The following is a 27,964-nucleotide window of genomic DNA, read 5'->3' on the forward strand; positions in this document are numbered from 1 at the left end:
CCAGCTGGGGGTGGGGAGTTTCCTAGCTGTACACCACACTCTCTAAAGTGTCTTGCCCTCCACATTTGCTGATACAGCTAGATAAGTATGTTAACGTAAGTTTCTAGTGATATGAAAGTACTTTTAAAAAAAAACCCAACCCTCACCTAAGTCAGTGAGGCTGAAATGTTTTTATGCTTGAGTGTGTGAGAGAGGTACAACTTCCCTGTGCATTTGCTTATTTAGACACTTAAATGGTAATAGTTTAATATTCTTTTTTAATGAAACTAGAGAGTTGCATACAAAAAACCTGCACATCTCCCCATCCCTTTCTTCAGCCTTAATTCCTGCCACCAACCCTCATTTGATGGTCAACACTGGATGGGTTTGGCTCAATATTGTTACAATCACAGCACAGACAAAGCTGAAGGAACAGAGGAAAACAAATCCATTTAGTACTGGGCTCAACTTTCCATTCTACAGGTAGCCTGAACCAAGATAAAAAGCTATGATGCACCCTATTTCCCCCCATATCCCTCCCACCCCCCACCCATGTGCCCCATGGTTGCCCCGATTATCTTAACACTACAGTGAAGAATAGGCTCTGCTCTCATCGCATCCTGGTAGGAGAAACTACACACTGTAGAATTTCAGGCTTCTGTCCATGCCTGTCGAAGCAAGGAACTTAGCATGATGCCCAAAGGCCACTCCTGTGGTTAGGCCGCTGTGCTCTGTAGGAAAGGAAACAAAGACAGTTGAGTGAGAAATTATTTCATTGTTTTGTCACCTCACACACCACAAACAGTGATACTGGCCAACAGTACAAATGTCTGAATATAAAGCCCCTCAAGAATGGCACACAGGACCCCCCTTACCTGTGAAGTGGAGAACCTCCGTCCATTGCTTACAGATGTAGACTTGGACATCAGTGCCACCTAGGGCCAAATAGGTGCCACTCTGGTCAAATATGAGGGACTTCACCTAAAAAGAAAAATGGTATTTGAGATGAACACATCCACTTCAGAAGTAGCTGGGCCCAGTCCTCTCAGGCTGGGACAGTGGCAACCTCTGTCCATTTAAAGGAGGCGCGCCAAACTGGAGGAAGCAGCTGCGCAAGGTTCAGAGAGCTGCCAAAAGTGTAGAGAAAATGGTTGCACTGGGCTTTAAAATGATGGGGAGGGACCTGAGAAAATTCCAAGCGCTGTCAATAAAAGAAAGGGAAGGAATACAGGCCTACTAGAGCAAGAGGGGGTCACACAAACCTCAAAGTTGTTGTCCAGTTGCAGGGTCTTAAAGTTCTTCAGTTTGCGCAGATCCCAGAGTTTGACAGAGGAGTCATCAGCAGCAGTGGCCAGGTAGTACCCATTCTCAGAGAAGGCAATGCTAGTAATAGGGCCAGAGTGTCCTGGGAAGTTTGCAACATTGGTCCTTTCCTGAGAAAAACAAGTCAGTATGTGTTAGAGACATGTTAGGCCTGATCCTATCTTCCCAAAGGATGCAAAGCTTCTACACCTTCCCTGCCTGCACAGTGAATAAGAGAGTGAGTTTATCCTCACTGTGACATACTTTCTGCATGGCATTTTGAGTCTGGCTCCTCTTCGGAAGTGATAGCAACTTTCAGGTAGACAGGTAATTAAAACTGGTCTTTCGATAAAGGTAGAGGGACCCCTGACCATTAGGTCCAGTTGTAATCGACTCTGGGGTTGCAGCGCTCATCTCGCTTTATTGGCCGAGGGAGCCGATGTACAGCTTCCGGGTCATGTGGCCAGCATGACTAAGCCGCTTCTGGCGAACCAGAGCAGCGCACGGAAACGCCGTTTACCTTCCCGCCGGAGCGGTACCTATTTATCTCATTGCACTGTGTGCTTTCGAAATGCTAGGTTGGCAGGAGCAGGGACCGAGCAATGGGAGCTCAGCCCGTCACAGGGATTCGAACCGCTGACCTTCTGATCGGCAAGCCCTAGGCTCTGTGGTTTAACCCACAGTGTGGACCCCAAAAGAGGTTAAGAGTCACTGAAAGAAAAGATGAAGTGCTTCCAAAGAGTTTTCAGTGGCAAAACTAAAATGAATCTTTTGATGTGGGAGAACTTGCAGTAGGGGCCCTAGAAGACTCTTGCTGAAATTGTATAGAAAATTTAAGCACCACTTTCTCATGACATCTGTGTGAGATGTCTCTAACTCAGTGGTTCCCAATTGGTGGTCTGTGGTGGTCTGTGCGTAACCCACTCAGGCGGTCTGTGGCACCATTCACTTAACAAAAACTACGGGAGATATCTAGAAGATAGTAGTAGAATCTTTGGCTATTCTAAATATAGTTCCAACTCTAGAATGGGCAGTAGTAGCACCTCTTGAGTATTCCTTGCTCATATTAGTACCATTATAATCAATTACTTTCTAAACCACTGTCTCAAGGCAATTTATACATCATATAATCAAAAGCAGTTAAAACAAAAACAACAAATACATTTAAAACAAGACTAAAACCCTAACAAGTAGTCATTCCGGCAAATACCCATTTATCCACCTGGGAAAGCCTGTTGGAACACAAATGTCTTTCATTTTTCCCAAAAAGTGCAGATAGCGTGTGGCTGTCATATCTCAACAGGAATGCTCTTCCACAGAACTGGGACAGTCATGTCAAAAGCCCTGTTCTGAGTTATTGCAGAGCAGGCTTTTGAGATCTCAAATGACTGTGCAAGCCTAGCTTTTATGCAATTTCTCATTCAATAATATGCACAAGGAGTCAGCATTTATAAAGCACTTGGGAATATTCTATATGAGTCACATAACATTATCAGCTATCCTTAAGGTAGATATCATGAAGGAGCTCAATATTCCAAGCCTTTTCTCACCTTCAAGTCCCAGATCTTAATCTGAGAGTCCATTGTTCCTGTTCCAAAAATAAGCCCATCAGGATGAAACTGGGCACAGGTCAGCGCTGCAGAGAAAGGAGATAGTGAATCATCACAAAGCTGAGAGAAAGCCATTCCTCTGGGAAAATGAAGTCCCTACCCAGCCTTCTCCCACCCGTGTATCAAAGCATGAGCTGTGCTTGGGAATAATGCTAATCTATGGTTCAGCTTTATGAGAATGAGCCTGGCCCTCCGCACAAGGCTATTCTAAAGTCTCCCTTCTTCCCCAGTGCAATCATAAGGAGACTAGAAGCTGCCACTTCTGGTTTAGATTAACCACAGTTTAGAGTTTGTGCAACATGCTAAACTGTGATTAATCTTAAATAAGCTCAGCTGAAATAAGCAAATAAACTATTACTTGATATTAACTTGTTTCCATTAGCCACAGTCGTGACAACTCAGTTTGTCCAGGTTCAGCCAACACTGCAAGCTGTGCAGAAGCAGCAGTTTTTGGATTCCTCCTTGAGGCTGTACTGGAGGGGGAGTGAACAAGGCTGGAGGAAAGCTATGCTTGTTCTCAGAACACTAAACGATGGTTTAACATTATGGTGAAACAAGACCACACTAAACATGCAGACTCTCCCCTGTCCCAAGCACGTTTCACCAAAATACCAAATGCAGAGCCCCTACCGCAGCCAGAAGTTTCATCTGTGACCTTGGTGAGAACACGACCTGTCTGGATGTCAGAGAAAGCCCAATACTGAAAGAGAGGAAAGGTGGAGGGTTTGTATATGGCAAATTGTTTCTTCTGGAAAGCTTTCTTTGACAAACCCTTACTGTTTTATGTTTTGGATTTTTAAAAAAATGTCAATGTTTGTACCTTTTCATTGTGAACTAGATTGTTTTATTAATTGTTATCTCTAAAGTGTGAACCACTTTGGAGGAATTGTTATGTTAAAAAATGAGATAGAAATGTTTAAAATATAGCTAATAAGCAAATATGCAAGTGCAGCTTCACATTTTGCAGATGTCATTTTAGCATGAAGAGCTTTACAGTTAACGCAATCTGGGCCTGACCACCTCTGGTTTCGATCTCACCTGGTCATCAGAGGAGCTCAGTAGGTAATCGCCTGTGGCATGGAGACTCAGCCCTGTCACGGCACTCTCATGGGCACGCACAACCTGCACACATGAAACACTGGGGACTGACCAGATCCGGATAGTAGCATCTGGCGAAGCCGAGAACACCAGTTCCTGCAGGGGAGAGCGAATAAAGCCCAAAGTGTTAGGCTGAAACAAGAGCTTTGTTTATTGAATTCAGAACAGTTGTGTCCTTAATCATCAGCTCAAGAAGCGACCTATGGAGTGCATTCTCTATCTATAAGGGGACCTCAAGGGAGATCATACAATGGTTTCAGGCAACTGCAGAGGAAATTCAACAACACGCTAAAGTTATATTAAATATTTTAATAAATATAAATAAGGGGCGTGGGGGTGGAGGGAATGAGGCAGGCAACAAATGACAGTCTTTACCTGGGAAGGATGGAAGACTACACTGGTGACCTTCTTGGTGTGACCTTTCAGTGTGGCCAGGATCTGCTCTGAGGTCTTGTCAAAGACAACAACATTCTTATCAGCTCCACCTGGAAAACACAGAGACCACAGAGGCCCAGTGAAGGAGAGCGCCCTACACTCCTTCAGCACATCTTGTATTGGGACTCATGCATTGCAAAAACAAAATTCATAGAAAAATGAGTATTTTAGGGAGAAATGTATTGGAAAGCATACAGAAATGAGTATTTTGCAGGACAAATGTATATAATATCTGAAATGTTTTTGTAGTTTCATTTTAATCTACAAAACCCAGGACAGGATAGACCCAAGCTCAACCACAAGCAAAAGTAACCCGGAATGAAAATAGGTTAATCTGCCCACACCTACATGCAAACCCAAGCATGAAACCAAAGGAGAAGAGGTGGCTTTTGAAGAGAGCAAAGGACCCCATGGCTCAAACTGTCCTAACACTTTACTGAGGAAAGGAACTGAAACAGAAGTCTTAACATACCTGTGAGGATCTTGTTGGTGTCAGAAGGACACAAGTCGAGAGCAAGGATGCCAGGAATACTGGCACTGTGCAGTCCCTGTGCAAAAGCAACATTGTTGACATTAACGTTTCAGTGCAAAGGATGAGAGAGGGCCTACTGCTTCATCTCAACAAGAGTCAGGCAAAAACACTCATCTTATACAAGAGGAGTGTCTGCAAACACTTGGCTTGATCCCAAACTTTTCCCAGTTTGTATCCTTGATAGAACAAGCAATATTTCCGCATGATTTGACAGGAATCTGCAGACTCGACTCCAAGCCCACAGCAAAAGTAATGAAAGAACGGTGGTGATCCTGGTATCAATAGCAAGATCAATTACTTTCCTTGTGCAATCAAATGGTAAGTGAGCTTGAAGCTGTTCCAGAATCAAGAGAGAAGCTGGTAGCAAAGAGCAACACCAGTTTGGTTTCAGCTGCAAAAGCAGCACAGTATGGTTAATTTGGAAAGGCTGGAGGAGGCAACAGAGGTCCAAGAGCTCAGAGCCTTTACACTCAAGGCCAGCATGTTGCAAAATATGGTTAAACTTCCAGCAGACAAGGAAAACCTCCAGTCCAAGCCTGGCATGTAAGAGATCAGGTGTGAGGCAGGCGGAGATGCAGCTTCCAATTCACAACAGAGAGCCTTAAAGTGTACTCCTAATTGTTCATTGGCAAAGAAGGGTTGCTGTCATCATGTATCAGATGGTAGGTGGTGACAGCATGCCCTCCAGCATTGGGTGACCCCTACAGAAAACAGATTTCAAGTCAGCACCGGTCAGTGGTGCTTTCAAGTCTTGCTTGTCACCTGACATCAGGTGATTGACAGGTGAGTGGAATCCTGCCCATCTGTCAAAGTAGCCTGTCATGGTTCTCTACCCTAGGCTTAGATCAATGGATAACTAGTGCAGAGTTGTTCAGATAGAGAGAGGATGCTCAACAGTTTTTTTTTTTTTGTAAAACCTAGGAAATGTTTGGCTTAGATGAGATGATTCCTTCATGGTAGCCTTCCCAATTAATTATGATCACTATACTCACCACATGTGAAGCCACCTGCCGGTACCTGCTGAGTTCTTCCGGCTTCACCAGCTCCTCCGGCACCGTCTTCCCTCTCTGCCAAAAAGACAACATAGAACTAATCTCCTTGTAACAGCAGCATCCTAGCACAGGGAGCTGCACCTTTGCAGCAATCATGAGAACAAACATACTGCAAGCACCCCTGGATCACTCAGTGCTTCCCCGCCTGTAGAGCAAATATTGAGATAGGAGCACTCACCTTTTTACGCTCCGTGGTCAGCACCGTGGCTTTGTCTTGAAGCTGCAAAAAGAGAACAGCATTAGGAGAAGCCAGCTTCAAGCATGGTATGCTAGCACATCAATAAGCAGGGGACAATGCTGCTGACCCACTCTACTTTTTGCCTGTTGCTGCTGGGGAATGGCCCCAGGACAGAGATGAGGCTATTGCATCTGTCTGCCCACCCTTTTCTGCTTGCTCTGCCAGCCAGGGTGCTATCAGTGATTCCTGAAAAGCAGGAGAGCGGAAGAAGCTGCAACTGATTGACCTGTCGGACACTGCAGCCGTAATGTAGAAAGGGAAGGCACAACAGTGTGGAAGTGGCATGTTCCTACAGACAAAGCCAGCTATAGAGCTCAGATTGGAAGATCGTAACTGTATAGCTATAGCATGATCTGGATGGCATATAGCAAACCAGGTATATTTCTTACCTTCTGGATAATCTCTGGGGTCATTCCAGCCAGCTCTCCTAAGTCCATTGGTTCACCAGCACCCTGCAGGAAGACAACAAAGAGCATGATTAGCCCAGAGAAGAAAGACAGAGCACAAAGAGAATTATTGACCGATACATGTGTGTGACTTACCACAGCGTTGGGTTGTGAAGAAGGTACAGCCTGGGGAACGATGAGGCCAGCCTGGGGTTTCAGAGTTGCCAAAGCTGGGAAGAGAGAGAGAAAAGGTGGTTTGGCAGGTTAAAGCTGGCACTGTGGACTGCTTCCCTGGGCATCACCCAAAGAACTTATCATCTTCTGAGTCTTTACCTTCTCTCGCAGCAGTGACCTCTTTGGTGAGACGGGCAATGACACGGCAGGCAGCATCATGCTGGTATAGTGCATGGGACAATTCTTGACGTGTAGTTTGCAGCTGCTGGCGTAGCGTGAAACTGTGCAGCATGACAGCATCCTAAGAAAGCACATCAGCATAGTAACTGATCTTTGGCACAGCAACAGCTAGGCCATATTGCATTAAACACCGGAGTAGTTTCTTGAATATCTGGCCAAAACATTGTGCTGTATTGATTTTTTCTGAGGAGCAAACTACTCCTGGCTTAGAAGTCTCCTTCCTCCCAAAACTTTCCAGTCCTGAACATTCTTGCTTCCTTCCACTATTAAGCATGGCTGAAAGCAGGGAGGAATGCCTTAAGACACAGAGGAGAACATTTCCAGTTCCATCATCTCAGCAAGCAGAAGAGGAGCCCCCCAATATATATATATATTAAAGATACTTACCCATTCATCTTGAAGTGCCTTTAGAATGGCTGGAATGCTAGTAGCAGATGGTGGCTTTGGCCGAATTGGGTGGGCAACTGGGGATTACAAAGGAACAAGAAAGCATTACTTCCAGAAAGAGTCGTCCATTATTATCCTTACAAACCTGCCTTACACGCCTTTAAAATCAAGGCTGCTTGGAAGAATGGCTCAAAAGGCACATGCCTTTTGCAAGCTTTTTTAACCGCTGCAATTCAACAACCATCTATTTGCCTTTATCCATTGCTCATGACATCCATGCATTGAGAAGTCGAAAAAGTGAACTGTGGGGGGAGCAGAAGGCCACAGGGATTGTGGGTCAGATGGAAGGAACCACAAGCAAGCTAAGGAGAAGAAAGAGCTGGGGGTAGAGGGAGTTTTGCTGAAGTGGCAAGACAAGTGGGAGGACATAGATGCTGATGTTACTGAGGTGAGTATGCAGATGGCTCTTGGGTTAAAAGCAAAAGTGGGTAAGCTGTGGCCCTCTAGATGGTCCTACACTCCAACTCCATAAGCCCCAACCAGCATGGCCAGTGATGGTAAGACATCCTGGTTTCAGCATAGCCTAGAACAGGGGTAACTAATGTGCTCTTCAGGTATTGTCAGGCTCTGTCATCTCTGACCATTTGTTCAAGCACAACACCATTTATCAGTCAGCAATCAGGTTTCAAGAATTCCCTGCCACCCAAGGTCTTAAAAGGAGAAGACTAAGATTGGCAACTCCACACTCAACTGTTTATCAAACACAAGGGAGACTCCAGTGCCTCTGACTCTTCTGTCCTTCCTCACCTTTGATATCTATGAGTTGCTCTTCAGACAGTGGCTGGTTGTTCACTGGATCAGTCCCATTCTCTGCAATATACTTTTCAATCAGCCTTCTCTCATAGACATGGTTTGAGACAGGAGACACACAGGGATGCTCAGGCACCTCATTTGAAACTGCAAGAAAAGAGACAATAGAAAGAATTGGCAAAGGTCATTCAACCATCCATGTTTCACAGCACTTTACAAAACAGAGATACAGAAGTAATAGGGAAGATGAAGTATCCCAGCCCAATGGAATGTACAGTAAAAATGTTGTAGCACATCGTGCTTCTTTTGATTATCTATACTTTTGTAAAACAAGAGCATGACACCTTAACTACAAAATTAATCAAGCTCCAGAATTACTAGTTTAGGCATTGTGTGAAGAGCTGGCCCTGACAATGGAGGCTGGTTTGCAGGGAGAATGGAGCACTGCACCAGCAGCCTATGTTTGCCCTCAACCATTGCTTCCCCCACCACATATGCCTTCTTTCTTACATCCGGTCCAAGGTGGTGGCCTTTGTTGCCTGCATCCTCCACTTTAGTCTCTTGTGTTGCCCTTGTAGAACTCGGCAGGGAGAATGGGGACAAAACTCTAATCGTTTGAGTCTGTTAGTCATTGCCTCTGGCTCCACCTACCCTTGGCCTCTGACTTCTTGCTCTGCCCTACCAAACTCAATGGGCATCAGCCACCACTGAACTCCTAACAGGCACAACTTCCAGTATGTAATTCATGTGCAACTTATTCTTCCTTGCCTAAGCTGACCTGAGCCATAACACAATGCACTAAGCTACACAATCTTTCAATCAATTTGGGCTGTGCCCAGATCCTGCCACTGAGAAAAACACATTCATGTGGTCTTTAAATTGCAGCATGTATAAGCTTTGAAGAAGGTTGTGTTCCTACTAATTATTTAAGTTTAAAAAGGAAGACACTTAAGTTTCTTCTTCTGATTCTTCTTCTGTCCCAATAGTGATTAAAAAAAATATCAAATGCAACTGTTTTAATATTTGTATTCCTTCATGTCATATTTGTAAATTGACACCAAAAGCAAAACCACAGAATCAAAAGTCCTCAGGGTCCCTTTCCAACTCTACAATTAAATGATTCTAAGACTTCACAAAGCCTACCAACCAAAGATGCACAGTATGTCACATACTATGGGTTGCATCAGGATCAAGTTAGCTGAACCCAAGTCCCACTGATTTCAGCAAGACCCAAGTTGAGCTAACTTGGTATGGAACCAACCCAATGTCTAACACACAATTGCTAGACATCAATGCACAATGGTCAAAGCTGAATTTTAGCCCTTCCACTTGTTAAATTTCAGTCATGGAAGCACATATATTAGAAAATCCTGCCAACTAGCAGCCTAATGCTGAAGGGTTACATTGGATGTCACAGATCTATTTGTTCCTGCCTCATGACATCACTGCACTGCCCATTTCCCCACCCCACAAGCAGCAGCCAATTATGTGGAGCAGGAGCAGGAAAATGTTACAACATGGATAGCAATTCCTGGACATTACCGGTGAGAACTCAATATAGGAATGTTTTTCATAAATTGACCATAATGTGAACCCATCCTCAGAGACCTGCTCCCTGCCTTGGAAGCATTTTTCTACCTGAACTGGGAGGGCGGGGCCCTGAATAACTCCAGTTACAAAAGCTGAGGCTGCAGAACAGAATCCTCGGCTGGAGTATTGTTTACAGGGGGTTGTTGCTGTTAATTTTTTGTACCTTTATTTGTATCTTATGATTTATGTGGAAATTGTTCGATTTTGTCATATGTTGTGTTTATTGTTTATGTGGTGTTCGAAATTAGCCAGGCGCATCTTGCAGTTGGCTTTCGACCACTTGTGACCAAGTGAAGATGCTTGGGGGCTAGGATGGCGCCTGACATCTCCATCATCTGGGGATTACTGGATCTGGACTGTTTCCGCACCCGAATACCTCATCCTGTAGAATTCTATCAGTTATATTTTATCTGCACAATCGGAATGAATTGCTTTTTCTGTGCAGCCTGAGCAGGAGCAGACATCATTAAAAAAAGAGAGGTCGGAATAGGCCAATATATATACGCTGTCCCTGGATCAAGTGACTTTTCTTCTTTAAGTTCTCAAAGCTCTTAACCTAGCTCAAGCTCAATGACAGATGTTTAACTGAGAATCAATCAGTCCAGCATTTGAAAAATAAGACTTTAGAACCGTCTTGCCCAAAAATGGCAACTAGACATTTCATTTTGGCGACTACAACCTTGGGTTAAGGAGCTATTTGGCACCTACCTTACATATCTTAATTTTTAACACTGTGTTTATGACTACTTTTGTTATGTTTCTAGTTATGTATTTTTTGTTGTTGTAAGCTGCCTTGAGCATGGTTTTAACTTTGGAAAAGTGGCGTACAAATAAAAGATTAAGAACTAATGGCCTGAATTCAACTAACTGGTATTCTAGCAGAGGCAAATGAACTAGCCTAATGGGGCTCTCCTCCCCACACACCCTGATGAGCAATGTGTAAATTCTAAACTGGATTAGTGACTGGGGAAGGAATCAGCAGGGTATAGCTGCATCGATAAAAAAAAGGCAGAAATCATCTACATGTGCAATAAACTGCAAGTGTGTAAGAACTGTGTGTGCCACCCATTAATGCAGACCTTGAGAGAGTATTACTCCTTTGCCAAAAAAATTACTGTCTGCTGCTTCCCATCTAGTACTGTTTAGGTTATAATTTAGATTTTCCCATTGACAGTCAGAAAACCTGTCCATCTTAGCCAAGTCAAGCCTAAATAATTTTGGCCTAAAGTATAAAGAATCCAGATATATAGAAATAACTAAACCTAAAGAACTGAGGGTAGAGTCCATTCGATAATCTTAACCATCATAAAAACAATGCTCTTTAATATTTGGCATGTGGTACCTGTGAAGCACAAAGTTAAAATTAGTTAACATTCAGTTAGGATTGTCATAGTCTCTAAAGAGAATTAATAAGAGCTTCTGAATCTGATAGAATATGATTGAGAAAGCATGAAGTCCTAGAGAGAGAGAAGTCATGCATTCAAATCACACCCACAGGTTTTTTTCAATGCCTCGAGATGCAGAATTCCAATTACACCCACATACCTGAATGCACAATTACAGGTGCATTAAAACAGCCTAAAGAGTAATTAAAAGCAAAATCTTAAATCCACTTCACTCGGCAAGTCTGTTTTCTAGATACATTGAGCAGGAGGTGATCTACATATATACAAGATGTCTGTGCTACTCTGATGGACCTGCTAATTCTGCAGAACTATACAAGTTTGTTAAAGATATACCGTATTTTTTGCTCTATAAGACTCACTTTTTCCCTCCTAAAAAGTAAGGGGAAATGTGTGTGCGTCTTATGGAGCGAATGCACGCTGTGCAGCTATCCCAGAAGCCAGAACAGCAAGAGGGATCGCTGCTTTCACTGCGCAGCGATCCCTCTTGCTGTCCTGGCTTCTGAGACTCAGAATATATTTTTTCTTGTTTTCCTCCTCCAAAAACTAGGTGCGTCTTGTGGTCTGGTGCGTCTTATAGAGCGAAAAATACGGTACTCCATCTGTAGCATAACCCGGGGAGGGGGAAATAGCACACCACCAAGAGTATTTTTAAAGTGCTAACCAGAAGTGTGCAAACACCTCTTTATAATAATGTATTTCCTGCACTAAAAATAACTCAAATAAGGTTCTCTCATTACAGACTATGAAGTAATGGTAAACTAAATTTACATTCTGGTTTGATTAAGAAGGTTAATCAGAAGCTGGTGCCTGTTCAAAGAAATGCCTATACGATCAAAGACTATTTTACTTATTGAATGTATAACAACCAAGTTTCACATTATAACTCAGCAGCTTTGGGCACCCCACTTATTCCCAGTTGCTTATCTGAAAAATAGGAACAGCTGCAGAGCTGCTCTGATATCATTACCAAATTCTGTAAAGCACTCCATCACCTTAATATGACATTAATTAATAACTTTAATTAATTACAAAGAATTACAAATATAAGAAAACTAAATGGTTAATAAATACAATGTAACAACATGCGAATCTTTTAAGTACCTGTCCATGATAACAACAGTGGCCCAAATTTTGCTATCTTTTTATTTATTTACATGATTACAGACTGCATTTTCGTATAAAATGTTGCAAAGCAGTATACAGCATAAAAGCATATGCTATCTTGTCTTCCGGCAGAGATCAGTCTATATGACCCAATGGGTCCATTCTCATCTCTGAGCTGACAGATCAGGGTAACCCATTGTTTTTGTTACCAGAAATGAAAGTCAAGGTCATAAGAATGTTATTTACCTGCCATTCCAACATCTTTGGACCCTCAGAAAGACAATTAAGATTAATCTTAAAAGATCCAATCCCAGAGTTTTGTGCTTCAAGATTGAGGCTCAAATGTTGAGGCTGCAAAACTAAACATACTTACTAAAGATTTAGCTACTTCAGGTATGCTGAGACTTACTACTGAATGAACATGCATAAAACCAAGCTGGAAAATGTCATAAACACCATCCCTAAGACACAGAGCTGCAAAGCAGGAAGCCCCCCCTGTTGGAACCTCATCTCTTCTATAACTCGTCAGGCAGTCTTGGGGAAACCACACACTCTCAGCCTCAGCATCTCCACCGGGGACCAGAAAAGCACTGTTGCTGAATTGTATTACTGGGTTATTTTAAAGGTCTGGTGCAAGTAGATTGGGCATGGGGAGCTCTGTGGACACAGGAGAGAGCCATGCAACCGCCCACATCCTCATGACCAGCATTACTGTGGTTGGAACCCTCAACTCCCCCCCCCTTTCCCCACCAACTGTAGACCACTGGCTGCTCCCTCCCCTTCCCCCCTGCCCCCTCATGCTGTGAGGAGCCGGAAGGCCGAAAGGGGCACGAGAAAAGGCGAAGGCGAGTCACTCACTGGAGCAGATGAGGGACATGGCGAGCGCCTCTTCGGTCTCTGCCTCACGGCCACTTCCGGGCCACGAGATCGAGGAGGAGGATTCTACTTCCGGTGGCCGGGGCCAGCTTCTTTAAACCGTACCGCGCGCCAGACGCCAGCGCGCGGGAGACTCCAGCAGTCGGCCGGAAGCGGAATCTTCTTCTTCCTCCCGCCCCCGCACTTCCGGAAGGAAGGAAAGCAAAGGAATCGCTGCGAGGCCAAACGGACCAGGAAAGGCAACCACCTTCCGGATCCGGAGGGCTCCGGCGGCGCCGATCAACAACTACAACTCCCGGCATGCATTGGGACCGAGGAGAAGCCGCGTTCGGCTGTGCGCGTGCCAATCCGTATTTGGAAGCCTTTCCGCTCTTGCTCCGCGCCCCTCTTTCTCGCGGCAAAATTCAAGAGAACAATGGAGAGCTAAAGAATTGGAATGCATCCATCGGGTTGCAGTAGCAGATGGAGCAGCAGCTGCTGCTCCTTCTAGCTCTTATTTCGTAGGTATTTGTTTTTAAAGTACATTGGGAAGTGCAGGGTGTTCGTACGCCAGGGCAGCGGGGCACAAAGACACCTGCCTGAACGCTGTCCAGGAGAGCAGAAGTGGTTCTTGCTGTCCTCTGCAGTTTAACGAGGTTATTACAGTGGCACCTCAGGTTAAGTACTTAATTCGTTCCGGAGGTCCGTTCTTAACTTGAAACTGTTCTTAACCTGAAGCACCACTTTAGCTAATGGGGCCTCCTGCTGCTGCCGCGCCGCTAGAGCACGATTTCTGTTCTCATCCTGAAGCAAAGTACTTAACCCGAGGTAATATTTCTGGGTTAGCGGAGTCTGTAACCTGAGGTACCAGTGTAGTGCTATCCGATACGCGTTTGGTAAGGATAATGTTTTGCTGAAAATCCAGCCCAGTCTCAACTCCATCTCTGCCCTGTGATGTTAATACACCGCAGGAGCGTCGTAAATCCTTTTTTTAAGCGTGCAGAAAACGCTCAAAAGTCAGATCACAGGTTTCGCGTGATATAAACTCCCCAAGTTAGAGGGGAGCCGCTCTCTTTGCTATTTCTTCTTGTTAATTAAAGCTACATGCGCTGCAATATAAGTTCCCTTCTGACTTCGTAAAAAGATCTCCTCTTCCATCCCAGGGAAGAAAAGCGGCAGCAGAAATGCCTTAAGGAGCCTTGAAGTTTCATATCGAGATAAGAATCTAGATATCTTCCATAATTAGGAGCCTGAAGGCGGCACCACCCACCGAATGACAATGTAAAATCTCAGTAACGACCCTCGAGCCTAATTGTGATTGGATCCGACGCACTATTTGCGGCGGGAAGGACTCTCGCGGGAAGCAGACAGCAAAGTACGTATATCTGTCGCTATAATTGGAAGCGCGTGGTTGCTTTAAATGGTGTGAAAGTCGCTATAAAGTAGAACTGCAATTCCCGACATGCTCCTGGATAGAGCGTGGCGCCCCTTGCTCGTTCCTTTTGGACTGCATTTCCCAGAGTGCAACGGGGCTTGGAGCTATATTTGAATGGAGAGAGAGTGGGGGTGCGATAAAGCTGCTCGCTCCCGACTTCCCCTCTAGGCCAAGTACCCAGGTAAGCAGCCCCGGCTTTGCTTTTTCTCCTCGGCGGCGGCCAATCGGCAGCTCCCGTTCGGCGCGTGCGCCCTCCTGCTTAGGTCGGCGCTGCTGGTGGGAATCTTAGCGCGAATCTCTCGGGAGCAGCCAGGAGCAAGAGCTCCCTCGTGCCATTAACGACTTCAAGGCGGGAGCAGGCCATCCCCTGCGCTTCTGTAAACAGGTGCAGGGGGAGAGAATAAGTCAGGCTAAGGAGGGGCTTCAGAAAATGGGAAGAAAAACAGGGGAGGGGAAATTGTGTTTGGGAGGCGGAGTGAGGTTGTATCTCTGTAAGAGAAACGAGAGAGGGATGTGGGGTCGTGGCCCTTTATTTAGACTTTTCACCCAGTGACTTGGGACCAAGTCAGTCCTGCACCCGCAAGAGAGAGTCTCACCTTCCTCTTTGTAGACCCCCTGCGTCTTTCTGTGTATAGGTTGCTAGAAAAATACTGCAGAGCAGACAGGAGTACGATGGTCTTCAGCGTTCATTAGAGAGCTGCTTGATCTGCCTATTAGCCTGGGGCTAATGGGAGCTGGAGCTCAACTTAATCCAGAGAGCCATAGGTTCCCAACCCCTGGCTTAGTGTTTGTACAGAGGGTGTGTGCTTCATCCAGTTACATCTATTGTTCAACACAGTTTGTCTTGTTGCATGCAAAATGTACTTAGTACAGGTCATCCTCTTGCATGAAGTTCGACTTTTTGTTTGTACTGTATGCAGAATCCATTTTGCTTGCATTTGACTCTGGCGTGGGGCAATGGAACTAATGGTTTCATCTAGTTTAGTAGTCTGCTCTGCTCACTTTCCTACTTAATTTCTCTTTATGTAGTGGGTGTTGTAGTGAGAAGAGGTGGCATATATTTGCATGGCTAAAATGTCATCCTTGTCACTCCTTAGATTGCTTGCAGTACCAGATAAACATGACTTTAAGGATCTCTCCTATTTTGCAGAGAAGTTGGTTGCAAAGACAACAGCAGGAGTCATGACTCGATGGGGCCTCTCGTTACGGAGCTGCTTCCAGCCCCTGCCAAAACCAATCTTGGCCGTAGTAGCACTGCTTGTGCTCACTCACATAGGAATAACCAATGCCCAGCAGTACCGGAATGAGCCAAAGCGAGCAAAGTATGCCGAACCGGACTTTCTGTCCCAAGTGGGTCGTGCCATGAGCGAGACAATGGAGGATTTGATTGGACGAGAGAACTTTAGAATATTGAGTGAGGTAAGAAAAAAGTTCATGTGAACTGCCCCTATACCTGGGAGTATAGGGTGGTATATAAATTCAATAAAATGATGATGATGATGATATTTAGTGGTTTTCATGTATCTGTGGCAAGTCACTAACTGGTGGACAAATAAGCTAAATGTTTAGGGGGGAAAGCACAGTGAACAGGTCTTTCTGGATTGAACCACTTTAGAATGCAGTTGGGGATTACATAATTGAACACTTTGCTATGTGGTGGTGATGGGGAAACCAGTCAGAGTTTTGCCTTGACATGCTAGTTTACTTTGTGTTGGGATTTTGAACAAGAGGGAACATTTCCAGCATACATTCCTTTAGCTTTGTTCAGAGTTGGTATGAGTCCAAGGAGAGTTGTACCATCTGCTTTTTCTAGATGATTAAATTAAATCTATGACAAAACTGATTTTGACCAGTTTTATGTCATCTTGTTGCTCTTTTCCCACTCATTTCATCAGCTGAGGGAGCTATCCATCGCTACATTTTGTTACCCAAGCAGATGGGTTCTGACAAAAGGGACAGCTCTTTTGAATTCTGACAGCTGGTAATGGAGTGAATAGAAAACACCCAAGTGTGCATCTTCTCTTCTTGCAGAATATTTCTTCCCTGGTCTGGATGGTGTCCTCTGGGATCTCTGCAGCATTATTTGTTGTGGCTCAAATTACAGGGCAGCTCCTTACTTCCTTTGGAATAGCCGGTAAGTGACCAGGAGATAGGTTGGATGGAAAGACAGGGTAGTGGTGTTCAACTAAATTTTACTTAGAGCAGACCCATTGAAATTGATTAACATAATTTAGCCATGTTTGTTCATTTCAGTGGGTTTACTCTGTGACAAACTTAGCTGAATACCACCCCAGGAGTCCAAAAGATGTCGCATATTCAGTCCCCCTTTCTTACTTATTTGTCTTTAAAGCATGAGCAACCTAGGCTGCAGCCCTACTCAACTCAGTGGGACTGTCTTCCAAGCAAATAAAGCATAGGTTTGTGATGTTAAACTTATGTCAGTGGTGGTGGTGGGATGGAGCAGGGTTGCGATTGGCATATAGGAATACAATTGAACCCATACTGGTTCCTAATTTATTATTGTTCTTATTGTTATTTTGGCTCAGAGATGCAGCATGAGTCATGTTTACCCAAGAGGTGTTTGCATTTCTCAGACATACACTTCCTGCTTGTGAACTGGACGTGACTTTCCAAATGGTGTTTTTGATTGTGGCAGATAATGTTGTACAGATTTAAATCCCTCTAGGCATATCCAAGTCTTTAAGCATCCAGAAGTGGTTAATTAGATTCCAACCCCGTGTTTCGTCTGTGTGTATAAAATTGATTTTCAGGGTCAGTGGGTTAAAGCTTTCAAATTGAATCTGATCTTTTTAAAATGACAAAGGTGACAACAACACCAAAAGTGAAATGGATTTTGTAAAAGGTGTTCAGAAAATATTGTTCAAAAGCCGTTTATTATCTAATTTTAACATATTTCAGGTAAATAGTTTCTTTTAAATAGTTTTTTAAAATTATTTTTATTCAGTTTCCAATGCAAGATTTAAACATACATTTTCAATATTATCACAAATACATAATTTTGACTTCCTTCAGCTCATCCGCGAATCTTCCGTTTTCTAATCTTCTATCCGCAAAATTCTAAATTTAACATTGTCTTTTCTTTCAAATAAACCTATTCCCTTATTCCCTTTTTTACAGTGTTTCTAATATTATTTCTTCACAAAGCTTCCTGTAAACCCACAAACATTATTTGCGTATCACAAATGCTTTTCATATAGTCAGTCCATAAATTTGCTCCAGTCCTTGGTAAACCTGTGATCTCATCGGTTTCGGATCCTTCCTGTTAGTTTATCTAATTCTGCGTAGTCCATTAATTTCATTCTCCATTCTTCTATCGATGGTAATTCTTCCTGCTTCCATTTTTGGGCCAGTAGTATTCTTGCTGCTGATACTTATTATGCAAACTTATTATTATTATTATTATTATTACTATTAGCAGCAGCAGCATCTTAGGACTAGTAGCGGAGCCTTTACTGATGCATTGTGGGAGGGATGCTTCCTTCTGGAATGTAGTGGTGCCATAGTCATGAAATGGTGTAGTGCCACACTGGGTTGAATGATTTTATAAAACTTTTCCCTTTCTCCTTTGTGTTCCAGGGGAGCGTGCAACTCAGTTCCTGAAGCTAAACCCTGAACAGGTGCAGACAGCGCTGCTCTGGGGCCTGGCTGCTCTACTTGGTTATTGGGTGTTGTCGCTGCTGTTGAGTGTGTTGGTCGCCATCTTGAGCCGCATCATGTGGGGCCTCAAGTTTGTCCTCTTTGGGGCCTGCTTTATGTTTATTGTCACCTCAGTGCCTGATCGCTCTGTGCAAACTATGCTTCTGTCAGGTTTACTTACACTGTATGTCCTGCTTGGTTGGCTGAGTGGGTCAAACCACTCCGGGGCCCGACTAGAAGCCGAAGTGCGCAGCTTGAAGTGTCAAGTGGCAGAGCTGCAGCGCAGGCAGAGGCGCTCTGCCAAGCACCTGGATGAAGAATGAAGTTCTGGGAAGCTTATTATCTCCATGTATCTTCAATAAGAGGAAACTGTTTTCTGCCTGTCTTCACTTACTCCCTGATTCCCTCCTAGACTGTTGATGCTCTCTTGTGAGTCTTTCACTCACAGCTAAGCAAGAACATGCAAATACTTAATGGAACTTCTGTACAGGAGAAGAAAGATTCTGGGATACTATCTTACCAATTGTCACTCCAGTGACCTGTTAAAAGCTCTCTCCATCTCTTGACTTTCCTGTCGTGTGTTTTGTTTTGGGTTCTTTCATACCTCCTCCTTCTAGACCTCTACCTTTCATCTTCCTCTTGGATGATGAGCTTGCTGGTGAAGTGAGGGTGCTGTTCACTCAATTATTACTTTTAATACCAGTTTCTCTATAGTGCTGCATATCGGGATAGAAGAATGGGGTGTTGAAAAGATTGCTCTGAGAATCTCGGTTTTATATGTTTCACCAGCATGCCAGTATGTATATCGGACAGTAAAGGCAAGTGCCTTCTTGAAAGCTAAAGCTGATTGTCATGATTGTGATGACAACAGAACAAACCACAATGTTGTGTTTTTGTGTGTGTGTGTGTGTGTGTGTGCATGCATATGCTGGAAAAGCGTGTTTCATTTCCAGCTCCTTATAAGCCAAAGATACTCATGTAGAACCAATGGCAAGTAGCGTTCAGCTGCTTTGTTCTGGGCAGAAATAAGCCATAGACAAAAGTGAATGTTTGTAGCTCTTCCCTCCAGACAGAATTTGTACCTCTACCAAATGGAATCACAAGCCCAGACTCAAGTACTTTTCTGCTTGTTTTGGCTTGGAGGCATAACTCACTCAATGGTATAAGCCACATATCTGTTACCAACATATATTTTTAACTGCCAGTTTTTAAACAAATGGGGTATTTTTACACTCTTCTAAATAAAAGTGTATTTAATCATTTTCTCTTTGCTTTTATTGTGCGTGTTTCCAGTCATCCTTTCATTTTTTAAGCAGAGGTGATGCAGAATCTGCTACGAGGTGTTTGTGACTTGTTAGGCCAGGGGTTGGCAACCTTTTAGGGCCATTGGCACATTGGGAAATTTTTATTTAGCATATTCTCTGAATAGCACCTTCTGGCTGCTTCTCTCCCCCAGATTGCCCCGCTCCCAGAGAAATTGTAAGAGAAGCACACCCCACCACTTTGCCAAGGGGTCTGAGTAAAAGTTGGATCCAATAGAATTAAACTTTGCCTTTAAATGCAAATAAAGCTGAAAGAGGACATGGGATGTCAGCTGCCTCCTTCATTTGGCTTACTCTTCAAGAAATTAAACGTTAACCACCCCTACTGCTGCCTGACTAAGAGGGGCAGTGACTAGGGAAGCAGGGCTCAGAGACTTCATGTTTGCTGCGGAAGACCTCAAAGTTGCCAAACTGTCAATCCCTGAGCTAGACCACTATAAGCCCCTCTCAGCAGCAATGTCTAAAGTATGATCTGGAACTGTTCTTGGTTTGACCCAGTCACTAGGCAATATTTTAAAAATAGGTGACCTATGTGTATGTTTGCAGGGCTATCTTGTGATCTGATCATGTTCAGTGATCAAACCCCATGTTCTGATGCGTGTTCAATGGCCCTTGCTTCGAAGTTTGCATAGTATTGCAACCTTGTTCTAACACAGAGGAGTGCATTTTCACAGTTCATACCAAACTGCAATGTAGCTGAAAATATTGGGGCTGCTTTGGTGAATGTGTCTAATAACTATTTCAGCATGTCCCTGAGTCCATTTTTACCAGGATTCTCCCGGATGACTCCTCTCCAGGCTTTGATGCACTAAAATGTTGGTGGACGCTGATACCTTGAGACTTTGTTGGGAGTGGGTATCAGGAGCAGGTCAGCAATAAATCACATGGCACAAGTGAAGTTAACTATTCAAGGAAACATGGTCTGCTCAGTGCTTTATGACTGAGTGGGGATCTGAACCCTGCTCTTTTATTTATGAGTAATTGGCTTAGGATCAGGATATCTGATTATTGAAAATCTGCACTTAGAGCAGCAGTGGCCGGCCGTAGATAAATTCCTATGGGAACCCTACATTGCCTCTGCAGCAGAAAAGCTGTGCTTTCTATATTCCCACTACACTGCAGTAAAAAGGGTGTGGTACATGAACCATAGAGACAGGCCTAGTACCAGGAGTGGGCATTTGTTGGAGCCTTCTGCCAACCTCCAGGTCCCCCTCCTGTTGCTGCTCTGCCGTCACTGCCTGCTGCTGCTCACTTTATGGGTTTTTCCCAGGTAGCTGTACAGCTTAGACACAGGGGAAGAGGACCCTTGAATGGACAGTGGTGGGGAGGGACTGCATTCCTTTGCTCAAGAACCCTCAAATACCTGAAACTACTGCATACAGGTGTGAAGCCAGAATATGAATCTGGACAGACAGCATGCAGTTGGCTAAATGGGACTTAAAAAGCAGATAACACTTGGGTGGATTGTGTGCCCGGTATTCCCAGGATCTGAATGTGGAGCTGTGCAGTGCTGCATTAGACCATTGAAATGCATATCCAACTCAAGCCTTCTCCAGATGCCTCCTCTGTGAGGTAGAAATGTACAGTGGTGCCTCGCAAGACGAAAAGAACCCGTTCCATGAGTCTCTTCATCTAGCGGTTTTTTCGTCTTGCGAAGCAAGCCCATTAGCGGATTAGCGCTATTAGCGTTTTAGCGGCTATTAGCGGCTATTAAAGGCTTAAGGGATTAGCGGATTAGCTGCTAAAAGGCTATTAGCAGCTTAGTGCCTTAGAAAAAGGGGGTGGGGAGCGGAAAAAAACCCCAGGAATCGCAAGACATTTTCGTCTTGCGAAGCAAGCCCATAGAGAAATTCGTCCTGCGAAGCACCTCCAAAACGGAAAACCCTTTCATCTAGTGGGTTTTCCGTCTTGCGAGGCATTCGTCTTGTGGGGCACCACTGTACTGTAAATATATGGATGCCCAATTTCTTGCCATCCAAATCTATAGAGTCCCTGCATGTGGGATCCAAACAGAGTCAAAGGCAGAGATGCTGTGTCTTTTATCATCCTGCACAGGAGCCTTTTGTGTGCTTGCCTGGATTAGAGGGGGGGGGGTGCGTGCAGGTGGGCAGGGGATGGAGTTTCACAGAAGCGAAGCATTTTTGCTATTCTCAGGGAGTTAAGAGGTAATATTCAGCAGAGCCAACCTGCTTCACATCCACAAATTGCAAAAATGAATATAGTCAGTAACACCAGCCAGCCGGTAAATCTCCTGGCCCAGAAACCGAGCTCTTTCCTCTGGGTGATGCTGTGTATTCTAAGGACCTAATGAGAGATTAGTTCTGGCAATTCTCTGCTCTTCCTGGGTAAGCCAAAGACGCAAAGAGTTTTCAACAGTTTCGTTTCCCGTGCCTGCTCCTCTCATTGTTATGTAATGATTTTCTCACCCCTGCCTTTTTGCCTTTTATAAATATGAGTTTGGCTCAAAGCCTGCTGCAGAAGCCTCTCTTTAGCTGTCACGCCACAAACAGCAATTTGCACAGTGGCACATCTGGGCAGCATCCCTGGGCTTATTAAAAGCAGTCCAGAGCTTTTCTCCCACCCACACCACCATTCATACAGCAACCCAACTGCTTACACATCTGCACCAGCAAATAGCTCTTGGAGTGAGCTGCTCCTTTAAAGCCTAATCAGTTCCACAAGTTCAAACCTCAATAACCACAGCAAGAGAAAACAGACACTAGGAGCATAGGGAATGGCCTTCTACCAAGTGAGACAGGCCCATGAACCACTTTTATCTGTGACTCTATAGTTTATTAGAAGTTTAGGAAGCTCTTCAGCCTCCACCCATTTCCTGATCTTAGCTTTGCCCTGTTCTGCTAACCCTAATAGGACTGAATCTGCCTCCACATCCAGTAGCCATTTTTTTAAAAAAATCCTGCATCAGGAGAACATTTCAGGTTACCAGGGTGGAGAGTGGGGGTTTCAAATCAAAGTTTGGCAAGTTTTTGGTTATTTTTAAAATAATAATAAGTCTTTTTATTTTTAAATCAGGTGCAAGAAGACCCAGACTTCCCATTCCCAACTGGCACACCAGATCACCTGCTGCAGGAGCAGTCAATGTGAGCCCCTCCAGATGTTGTTGGGCTCCAACTCCCATCAGCCCCAGCTAGCATGAGCAATGGGCAGGGATGATGGGAGTTGGTGTCCAACAACCTTTGGAGGTCATTACATGGGACCCCTGCCATACTGTATGAATTGTACCCATGATGCACCACAGTCATGTTGGTTACCATTTCTTGACAAAGAACATATTGCTGGTGCTTGTGGTGGAGGGGTGGAACTGAGCTCACATCTTGGCTCCCAGCACCAGTTTTGCCCTCATGGAACTCCCTGACCTAATCCTATGAAGGCACTGCTGTATCAACAATTCAGCTTTTAATAATGAGACCGCGGGAGGTCGTTTGCGAGATAGAAACTGATTTTGTTCACTTAGCAACCTTGGGTTTACAGCGTCTTCTCATTCGTAGATTGGATTTTTAAGCTTCCAGTTGTTAGTCAGCTAACAATATGTTAACTGATCTTGCATGCTCTGCAGACCTTTAACAAATCAGATGTTTGTTTGTCTGTTTTTAATAAATGAATGAATTAATGTATAAATGAATAAATCAAAACCAATCCTTTGATTAGTCAAATATTTAAGCTCAGCTCATTAGAGCCTCGTGTCACCCCACACTTCTTATTTATTCACTCATCCATCAAATAAAAGGTTGCCTTGTGAATTGTGATGGCGAGGAGACAATCCCATAATACGAAAATAGCAAATTAATGAGACTCAAAATAAGAACTATTGGGAAACATCTGGCTGAGGCCAAATGTCACAGTCTCCTTGTGAATTTCATTTTCAAATGGATTCTAAATGCAACGGAGGCAGGAACAAACAAGCAAAATGTGCTGAATATACAAATGGCTTCAAATATTGATTTAGCCTTTGTTGGGTTTAAACTAGCATCCCACAGATAAAAAGCTTTCTATCCTCTATATCCTGCTGCCACTCATATGGCCCATCCCCTAGGGACAGGCTCTGGGAAGACAGCGGTTGGGATGTTCTGATCTTAAAAGATGCTTATGTTCTAATCCTCTCTGTGTTCAGTCTTGCTCTCTTTTCCGGATCCGTCTCTAATTGCTTCCCTGCGCAGCCACTGTCCTCTTGTGTTCGGTTTGCTTGCAAGTTCTAGAGTGTTTCCTTGCCTCCCCCACCTCCTTATCTCATCTTGCTGCACTGAGACTGTTACATATCAAGTGCAAAGCTGATTGTACCATTTCAAAAACACATAGCTGTGTCTGGTGCCTTATTAGACAGGAAGACTGTACGGTGCAGCCCACTCTACAGTCACCCCTCAAAGCATCTAGCAAGCCAACCTGTTTCAAATGTCAGGGCTCAGCTGTGAAACAGGTGACGTATCATAGGGAAGAGGGGCTACTAACCATGACAGCTATGTTCTCTCTCGATGTTCTACCAGTGTGCCTCTGAATATTCCAGTTGCTGGGGAATCAGACCTATAGAGACTACTGTTGCACTCAGGTCCCATTTGCAGACTTTCCATAGGCATCTGGTTGGTCACTTTGAGAACAGGGTGCTGGACTTGGCCTGATCCTGCATTATCTGTTATGTTCTTATGAGTATCTCAGAGCCCATGGGGTCAGTGCTCTGCTTTTGGCACAGAGTAAGACCAGTCTCAGGTCAAATGGATTTGGCAGAGTTTTGATGCTCAATAAAAAGTTGCAAAACCGGACAATAATAAAATGTCAAAAATTGCAGGTCACTTTCTGTGTCCCAAAGGCAACATACCCCATTTAGCAATTAACTTAATTAATTAATTAATTAACTTAATTTAGCACTAACTAGTGAGCTAGCTTTCTCACAGTGCCCAAACAGATGCCTATGGAAAGGGCTGCAAAATACAATTCTTGTTGTCTCTTCACCTACAAGAAGAGGCGGGATAGATGCTTATGAGATTTTTGTTTTGTCTTCTTTGCCTCAGGCGTCAAAATAACTTGACCTGTCTTTGCTACTGATGCACTATGACCTCTGGAGGAGGAAATTGCTACACTGCCTCAGGCAGCAAAATGTCTTGGGCTGCCTCTGAACCTGCTTTGGACAACTTGAAAGTACTTGAGCAAGCAAAGATGTCTCTTTAGCAGTGCAGGGTCAGCTAAAGATGAGGAAAATGACCTCTGGACTGCAAACTGACGATCCTTCTGAGCCGTTAAGGGAAAATGTTTCTCTGGCTATGATGCTGCAACTGTTTGAGCTATGCACAGTGTCCAAGAATTTAACTTCCCCACAATTCCCTGCATTTGAGGCCACTCAACAGAAAACAGGTTGTGCTCTCAGTCTCCATTTGCTTGCATTCCCCCCTCTTTGTTTCCCTTTCTTTGTTTCCACTTTTGACACATACAGTACAGAAGAGATGGGGAACCTGCAGCCCATCAGCTGCAGCCAGCATGACCAATAGTTGGGGATGATGGGAGGTGTAGGCCAGTGATATATGGAGGGCCACACAGTATCATCTTTATAAGCTAAAAGCAATCACAGATATTCCACGGCTGGCCTGTATGTCGCTGACTCAGGGAAACCCTTGTGAAAATGCAATACTTCAATCCCACACTTTCAGCATGGCGCTGGAGAACCTGTGTGAGGTAGCAAAATTTTGGGATATTATTTTTTCTGGAAATGGACAAAATAATTGGTACCCATATTGTAAAAAAAACAACAACAAAACAAAAAAACCCCTCCTGCTCAAGAACATGAGAATGTTACATTTTAAAACTTTAATCAGTCATAAACTATTAGCAGCAAGAGTGACAATGGCACATTACTAGAAAGACTTGAAAGGGGCAGATTTGGGCTGTTGATACATCAAACCATGGCAAATTGCATTGATGGAGCAGCTCACCAAGAAACAAAACAAGAGCAGCTGCATATACTGTGTACAGATATCTTGCCTCCTGTCTTCGAACAAGTGCGCTAATCTGTTGCTGATTTGTACGGTTATTCAAAAACCTCAAATAGGAAATAAAATGTATAGATGTACACACACAAAATACTGAAGGCAACGTAGGCTCCTCAGCGGAAAGAGAATGCTAACTGTTGGATGGTGGGGCAGAAAACAGATGGGCGATGGAATAAAATACAGTGGTACCTCGGTTTAAGAACGATTTGGTTTACAAACTCCACAAAACTGGAAATAGTGTCTTGGTTTGAGAACTTTACCTCTGTCTAAGAATGGAAGCTGAATGGTGGAAGGGCACCAGCGGCGGGAGACCACATTAGAGAAAGCGCACCTCGGTTTAAGAACGGTTTTGGTTTAAGAACGGACTTCCAGAACGGATTAAGTTCATAAGCCAAGGTAAGAACTTAATTCATTCTGGAGGTCCATTCTTAACCTGAAACTGTTCTTTACCTGAAGCACCACTTTAGCTAATGGGGTGTCCCGCGCCGCTGCTGCATGATTTCTGTTCTCATCCTGAAGCAAAGTTCTTAACCCGAGGTACTATTTCTGGGTTAGTGGAGTCTGTAACCTGAAGCGTCTGTATCCCAAGGTACCACTGTATCTGGAACAGAAGCATCCGTGCTGTAACATTTTGTTGCAGGCTCTACTTGTATATTCCAGTTTGTACAATATGTAATGGTGTCAATTCAACCTTGTAAAGTCAATGAGCTGAAGCATGCTAAATCAGCACTGAGCCTCTATCTATAATGGGGATCTTCTGCATTTTAACAATGAGAATAAGGTTGCCAGTGTTTTAACAGACGGAGACGTAATGACAGAGCGGGTAAAAGAGGTAATCCTATGGACAGGCATTTCTGTGCTTCCTTTCGGGGCTTTTTATCTCCCCTGACATTGAGAAATGGTCAGATAAGTCCTTCCACTGAATGTGCCTTCACTCCTCCTTGTTTGCAGCTGGTACAGAGAGAAACCATCTGCTGGAAATAGCATGAGTAAAGTATGCTAATTTAGCATGTGCACTGTGCACATCCATAAGGTTGCTATTCATCATGAATAAATCACATCCTATGTAAATGAGGCTGCCTGGATTTGTGAGGCCGCGATACAGCAACCGTGTTCATTAAATGAGTGAATAACTTGCAGTGCGGTAGCCGGTGATCAGACAGGCGAGTTCCAACAAGCAACAGCTGCACGCTGCCACCTCTCTGTGCGACTTGATATGCAAATGACAGCTTATTGCAAAATAGAAAACATTTATTTGCCACATAAGAGGTTGGAATTCATTTACCAGTCTAGAAATTTGAACGGAAGCCTGCCTAGAAATTGTGGGCTCAAAAATAATTGCACATTTTCAAGGATTTGGCGTATTTGCTTCAGGAATGAAGCTCCTGCAATCGGATCCTGATCTCCCCCCCTTCCCCTTCGGCAACTTTCTTCTTCCTTCCTTTCAAAATACAGGCACGTTAAATGGAACCCCACATTTAACATTGCGTGTTTGACGCATGTCGCCGGAATGCAGGTGCCATGCGCACTTGGCCTGCATTGAGTGAACTGGGATTTAAAGTTATCTTGCATTGTGAACGTCTCACTTCCCTCAGTCCTCAACACCCAGTGCTGGTAGTGGTGTACACTAGAGCAGCAGCAGCAGCCACAAAATGGCAGCCATGATGTCATTTCTGCAATCTGGATTTCCGTTTTGAATGCAGGACGTGAAAGAGGGTGGGGAGGGCCCCACCACCACCACCAAAATATATCAGTCAGTGCCTTTCTCCAGGCTGAAAGGATGGGGCACTTTTCTAAGAGCAATGTAATTGTGCTGGTAATTCTTCTTGCTGGGCCCAGAAATACATTCACTCATTTTCTTGGGGGTAGGCGAGCTGGAGCTTGTCACTTGGGTATGAAAGCCCAGAGGTGATGATAATACCACAGGGAGGTGTTAGGGAACCTCAGTGTTCATGACAAGCCGCAACACGACCCCTCCGCTGCTCTTCAACAAAGGAAATACCCTCTTCAACTCTCTAAATGCTGAAATCCATTAAAAGCTCCTCTGTGGCTTTTGGTTCATACAGTCTTCAATCTCACTCCAGGTTTCTAACTTCTGATGTGATTTTTTAAACTTGGCATCTTGCATAGTGTGTGTGTCACAGAGAATCAGCTTTTGAGTGTCGTTGTCTTGACAACAAAGGTTTATATTTTCCAAAACAGGATTTGAGGGCACAGGGTCCCTGAGCATGTATTGAATCAGGATGCCTTTCTTTTGAGAATGAAACCCACTTCTGCTCAACCCCATCCTATAAAAAAGGTTATAGGAAGTTGGAAAATATAAAAGGCTCAATTCAGTGTTCTCCCCAACAGAAAT

At 44.1% G+C, this 27,964-nt stretch overlaps 2 protein-coding genes across 6 annotated transcripts; one reads left to right on the plus strand and one right to left on the minus strand.

The window, feature by feature from the left end:
• Positions 1 to 248: 248 nt before the first annotated feature.
• PRPF19 (pre-mRNA processing factor 19) lies at positions 249 to 13,374 on the minus strand. The gene is made up of 16 exons (XM_083416427.1): positions 13,202 to 13,374; positions 8,241 to 8,390; positions 7,434 to 7,510; positions 6,966 to 7,107; positions 6,789 to 6,862; positions 6,636 to 6,698; positions 6,187 to 6,228; positions 5,949 to 6,023; positions 4,897 to 4,972; positions 4,365 to 4,474; positions 3,930 to 4,085; positions 3,522 to 3,591; positions 2,832 to 2,917; positions 1,242 to 1,412; positions 855 to 960; positions 249 to 710 (listed from the first exon to the last, which is right to left on the minus strand). Exons 1-16 carry the CDS (start codon positions 13,218 to 13,220, stop codon positions 613 to 615), a joined length of 1,515 nt encoding a protein of 504 aa, XP_083272553.1. The 5' UTR covers positions 13,221 to 13,374; the 3' UTR covers positions 249 to 612.
• TMEM109 (transmembrane protein 109) lies at positions 9,647 to 19,552 on the plus strand. Of its 5 annotated transcripts, none has more exons than XM_083416708.1 (5): positions 9,747 to 9,787; positions 14,362 to 14,814; positions 15,784 to 16,052; positions 16,665 to 16,767; positions 18,231 to 19,552. In XM_083416708.1, the coding sequence occupies exons 3-5, from the start codon at positions 15,816 to 15,818 to the stop codon at positions 18,611 to 18,613; spliced, it is 723 nt and encodes a 240-aa protein (XP_083272834.1). In that variant the 5' UTR covers positions 9,747 to 9,787; positions 14,362 to 14,814; positions 15,784 to 15,815; the 3' UTR covers positions 18,614 to 19,552. The 5 variants fall into 5 exon arrangements, with proteins under 5 accessions (XP_083272836.1, XP_083272834.1, XP_083272835.1 ...); XM_083416709.1 differs by lacking the exon at positions 9,747 to 9,787 and adding an exon at positions 13,529 to 13,719; XM_083416710.1 differs by lacking the exon at positions 14,362 to 14,814 and having other exon boundaries at positions 9,647 to 9,787.
• The last annotated feature ends 8,412 nt before the right edge of the window (positions 19,553 to 27,964 follow it).

The sequence above is a fragment of the Podarcis tiliguerta genome (assembly GCF_965153285.1).
Source record: "Podarcis tiliguerta genome assembly, chromosome: 1".
NCBI classification, from domain to species: domain Eukaryota; kingdom Metazoa; phylum Chordata; class Lepidosauria; order Squamata; family Lacertidae; genus Podarcis; species Podarcis tiliguerta.

What these genes read in the sequence shown, in the direction of transcription:
- PRPF19 (XM_083416427.1), bottom strand. An exon ending in TTAAGATCTGGGACTTGAAG is followed by an intron (nt 1,413 to 2,831) that starts GTGAGAAAAGGC and finishes TGTTTTTCTCAG; the next exon opens with GAAAGGACCAATGTTGCAAA. An exon ending in AACTGGACAACAACTTTGAG is followed by an intron (nt 961 to 1,241) that starts GTTTGTGTGACC and finishes TTTTCTTTTTAG; the next exon opens with GTGAAGTCCCTCATATTTGA.
- TMEM109 (XM_083416710.1), top strand. Translation starts at nt 15,816, where the DNA reads ATGACTCGATGGGGCCTCTCGTTACGGAGCTGCTTCCAGCCCCTGCCA. An exon ending in ACTTTAGAATATTGAGTGAG is followed by an intron (nt 16,053 to 16,664) that starts GTAAGAAAAAAG and finishes CTCTTCTTGCAG; the next exon opens with AATATTTCTTCCCTGGTCTG. An exon ending in TACTTCCTTTGGAATAGCCG is followed by an intron (nt 16,768 to 18,230) that starts GTAAGTGACCAG and finishes TTTGTGTTCCAG; the next exon opens with GGGAGCGTGCAACTCAGTTC.